Genomic DNA, 5,000 nt, shown 5'->3' with positions numbered 1-5,000 from the left:
AATAAATATGTATGTATATATGTATGTATGTATGTGTATATATGTATGTATGTATGTATATATATATATATATATATATATATATATATATATGTGTGTGTGTGTGTGTGTGTGTGTGTGTGTGTGTGTGTGTGTGTGTGTGGATGTAAGCATGTAAATTTAGGATGTGCAATACATTGCCAACGAATGTATCTTACTGGCACAGTTACTTTACACTGAACTGTATTTTGAGATATATCCTGGTAGCTCTTCTTCTTCATGTAACTGGGCAATGGATCTGCCTTTTCTTTTTTTGTAAAACCGTTGCAGATCTTGATTAAATTCAAAACTCCACAGGAATCAACCTTGATAGTTCTTTGATATGTAATAGCACATCATGGTTTCCTGTCTTGCCACGAATATGTAATAGTAAACCATTTGTTTTTTACCAGTTTAACTTTACTACTCCATTTTTTAATATGGTCTCCTCTAAAACATGTGGATCTTTGCAAACAAGTAAAACAATTTTTTTACCAGCTTGTATTTACAGCAAGCGTTTCTGCAATCACTACACAAAAAGGCGAATACTCCTCTACACAGACATGACTAACTTCCATGTAATGTATACATATATGCAAATTATGTGTGAATGTATGTGTATGTAGTTATATCTATATGTGTGTATGTAAACATGTTTGTATGATATTTTGAATATCATATTTTCAATGACTTATGAAAACACTTTCCGTTGTTTCTGGAAGCTTTTATTTTGTCATTGATTACTTGTCTTGAAAATGGACAATATTTGGTATTACAGTCTTATCAAATACCTGCAGAGAAAGAGTTTATCCATCACCAACATTCACACTGACATGATTATTACATTAGGGGATGACACCCCAGCTTTATCGACAGCGAAAAAGTGGATAACTGAGTTTAGGAGAAAGAAAAGTGTTGAAAAGTGTTGAAGATGACCCAAGATCTAGACGTCCTGCAACTGCTACCACCAAGGAAAATATTCATTGTGTTCACCACAACGACAGGCGAGTGACTATAAATCAAATAGCCAATGTTATTAGCATATTCCATGAAAAAGTTGAAAATATTCTGCACAATGAACTTGGCATGATGCACGCTTCTGTTCTGTGGATGCCACGTCTTCCAACACCTGATCAAAAGCAAACCAGATTGATCATATCATGGAAGAATCTGACATTGTTTGAGGCAGATCCAGCTGGTTTCCTTGAACGTTTCCTGACCCAGGATGCGTGTTGACTTCGTCACTTTGAGCCAAAGACAAAGAGACAATCCATGCCGTGATAAACCTCACTTACCTGCACCAAAGAAGGCCAAAGACATTTCATCTGCAGGGTAGGTGATGGCCTCAGTTTTTTGGGCTACTAAAGGCATTATGTTTATTAACTATCTTCAAAAGAGTCACACCATCAATGGAGAGTACTATCCCATCTTGCTAAGGCAGCTACAAAAGGTTATCAAGACCAACACCCAGAAAAACTTGCTTCATCAGGACAAAACTCTAGCACGCAAGCTTGGTTTCAATGGTTGCTGTGCATGATTGTGGCTTTGAATTGGTTGATCACCCTCCCTATTCTCCCAATTTGGCTCCATCTGACCATCATTTGTACCCCAGCATGAAAGAACACTTGACCAGGAACCAGTATTGCAGTGATGACATCATCTGCTGATGATGACTTTTTGACCAACAGGATGAGAGATTTTTCAACAATGGGATCCAAGCATTGCAATAGTGATGGAAGGAATGTGTTGACCACAAGAGAGACAATGTTAAAAAATAAACCTCATTTGGTTATATTCCATGAGAGTACCTGAGTCACCCTATGACTTTTTCGGTAGACCCTCATAATATAATATTAAATGAACATCGTCATTATTTTAAAGCAACCTAAAGAATCACAACAGAACATTTACTAATGGGAAGACAAACTCAATATAAAAAAGTAGAGTCAAATTTATTATTAAAATTGGTTTTCACTGGAACTGATTTAACCTGATGCAAACTGTTAACCTGAAGTCCCTGTCAAAATGAATTCTATAAGTATCATAAATTGGTAAAAAAAAAAATAGTTTAAAATTTTGGTGCAAGGCCAGCAATTTTGAGGGAATGGAGCAAGGCAATTACATCAACCTCAGCACTTGACTGGCACTTATTTTATCACCACCAAACAGATGAAGTGCAGAGTCAAACTTATTTGAACTCAGAAAGTAAAGAGCTGGAATTAATGCCACAAAGCATTTTATCTAACATGCTAACGATTCTGCCAGTTCACCATTTTACTTGGCAAAGTGAATGTTATAAACAACTTCATAGCTTTAAAACACATTTTAATACACTTAAGTAATAATCTGGATGACGTGGGTAACGTTTCCAAATCAAATTTTCGATGACTGTAGATACCCAAGAAATTAATGAATAGCTTCTTTAGAAGACTTTTAGGATCATTGTTCTTTTATTTTTTGAAGTGTTCTTATTTAGCTGTTAATTACTCTGATCACTTGCACCATCCCAAATAGAAGTTCTGTCATTCTGGCCAGAAGAAAGTATGTTCTTGCCACCACGAACAAATATTTCCTGCTGAAATGTTGAGATTGCTTTCAATTTCTGTGTCAAAATCTGGTTCACTTTGTGAAGGAAGTCAGAGAAATTCTGAAATAGATATATATATATGAAGTTCATAATGTAATAATTACATAGACAAGGATTGATCAAAGAACATGGCATCATTGCAAGAAATAATTAATCTAGACACTGTACTATATTTGTATGACCTTCTTGCTTCTGTATGAACCCTCAATCTTTCCTAGTTACTTCTGGTCATTCAACTGCCACTATTTTCAACATGACTTGACATGGAACAACACAGTTTGTTCGTTTTGTTCTTGTTCATTACTATCATTTACTTTACATTCCTTTACACTTTATCACCTGTCTTAGACTCTAACTTTCAGAGGAAGACTTTGAGCTCAAAATACTACGAATACTTTCACTTCATTACTATTTCATTGAGCTTTAAATTAATGATAATACCTTATTTTCACTTTGTCTTCCATGTTCATATTTTCTCCCTTAACTTTGAACACACACACACCTGACAGAACCCTAATCAACAACAAAATTTCAGTACCAAACCAAAATAAATCTCTTCACTATACCATTCTATCAACCCACACCCTACAAGCATATACTTTCCTCCTGTTCCTCTCTATTCCCAATTCCTATACAAACTCCTTCCCTGTCTACATGCACCACACCTAATTAATCTAAATTTGTAGCAAATTATATTTTTTATTGTTATTTACAGACAACCTTCTCTTTGGCATGTAGATTTCAAAAATCAAATTCATTTTTCTCAAGGGTGCACCATTTCAGAGCCTTTGATGGTTAAACACACATACATAACCACATATACTCACATTTATATAGTAGAAATATATATATATATATATATATATATATATATATATATATATATATATATAAATTGCAAAGTAACAAAAGGGATACACACACACACACACACACACACATATATATATACATACATTCATAAGGAAATAATTTATTCTCAAATGTAGGATAATGTTAACATAATAGCATGAATAGGATAAACTATCCGTACATTGCAGGAAAATTTGTCACCAGCCAGCCATGAGACTCAAACTCACATCCCTGTGATTATGCATCAAGTGCTTTACCTTTAAGCTAAACTGCCCTGTGACAAATTGTTCAGCAATTTTAGGATTTATAAATCTAGCTTTATAAAACACTAACATTAAATTCAGTTTGCTTTAGAAGCGTTGAGATGTATTGAAAGATACAGTTAAAGAAATAATTTATTCTCAAATGCAGGATAATGCTAATATAATAGCATGAACAGGACAAACTATCCATATATTACAGAAAAATTTGTCTGTGGCCAACCATGAGACTCAAACTCACATCCCTGTGATTATGTGTCAAGTGCTTTACCTTTAAACTAAACTGCCCAATGTATGTATATATATATATATCATCATCATCATCATCATCATCGTTTAACGTCCGCTTTCCATGCTAGCATGGGTTGGACGATTTGACTGAGGACTGGTGAAACCGGATGGCAACACCAGGCTCCAATCTAATTTGGCAGAGTTTCTACAGCTGGATGCCCTTCCTAACGCCAACCACTCAGAGAGTGTAGTGGGTGCTTTTACGTGTCACCCGCACGAAAACGGCCACGCTCGAAATGGTGTCTTTTATGTGCCACCCGCACAAGCCAGTCCAGGGACACTGGCAACGATCTCACTCGAAAATCCTACGGGAGCCAGTCAGGCGGTACTGGCAACGGCCACGCTCAAAATGGTGCATCTCATGTGCCACCCGCACAATAGCCAGTCCAGGGGCACTGGCAACGATCTTACTTGGCTTGCCGGGTCTTCTCACGCACAGCACATTTCCAAAGGTCTCGGTCAGTAGTCATCGCCTCGGTGAGGCCCAATGTACGAAGGTCTTGCCTCACCACCTCAGCCCAGGTCTTCCTGGGCCTACCTCTTCCACGGGTTCCCTCAACTGTTAGGGTGTGGCACTTTTTCACGCAGCTATCTTCATCCATTCTCACCACATGTCCATACCAGCGCAATCGTCTCTCTTGCACACCACAACTGATGCTTCTAATGTTCAGCTTTTCTCTCAAGATACTTACACTCTGACGGGTATTCACATTGACATTACACATCCAACGGAGCATACTGGCTTCATTCCTTGCGAGCTTACGCATGTCCTCAGCAGTTACAGCCCATGTTTCACTGCCATGTAGCATGGCTGTTCGTACGCATGCGTCATACAGTCTGCCTTTTACTCTGAGTGAGAGTCCCTTTGTCGCCAGCAGGGGTAAGAGCTCTCTAAACTTTGCCCAGGCTATTCTTATTCTAGCAGCTACACTTTCAGCGCACCCACCCCCACTACTAACTTGTTCGCCCAGATTGCGGAAGCTATCGACTAC

General features: G+C 37.6%; 1 protein-coding gene across 1 annotated transcript in view; it reads right to left on the bottom strand.

Moving 5' to 3' along the window:
• Positions 1 to 1,951: 1,951 nt before the first annotated feature.
• The window catches only part of LOC106879521 (uncharacterized), an 82,561-nt gene continuing 79,512 nt past the window's right edge, over positions 1,952 to 5,000 (bottom strand). The window contains 1 exon segment of the mRNA XM_014929143.3: positions 1,952 to 2,665. Within this exon segment, the coding sequence (XP_014784629.2) occupies positions 2,498 to 2,665 (168 nt within the window). The 3' untranslated portion in view covers positions 1,952 to 2,497.

The sequence above is a fragment of the Octopus bimaculoides genome, chromosome 2, assembly GCF_046866305.1.
Source record: "Octopus bimaculoides isolate indiv1 chromosome 2, ASM4686630v1, whole genome shotgun sequence".
Lineage (NCBI taxonomy): Eukaryota > Metazoa > Mollusca > Cephalopoda > Octopoda > Octopodidae > Octopus > Octopus bimaculoides.
This window is presented reverse-complemented; position numbering and strand designations above follow the sequence as displayed.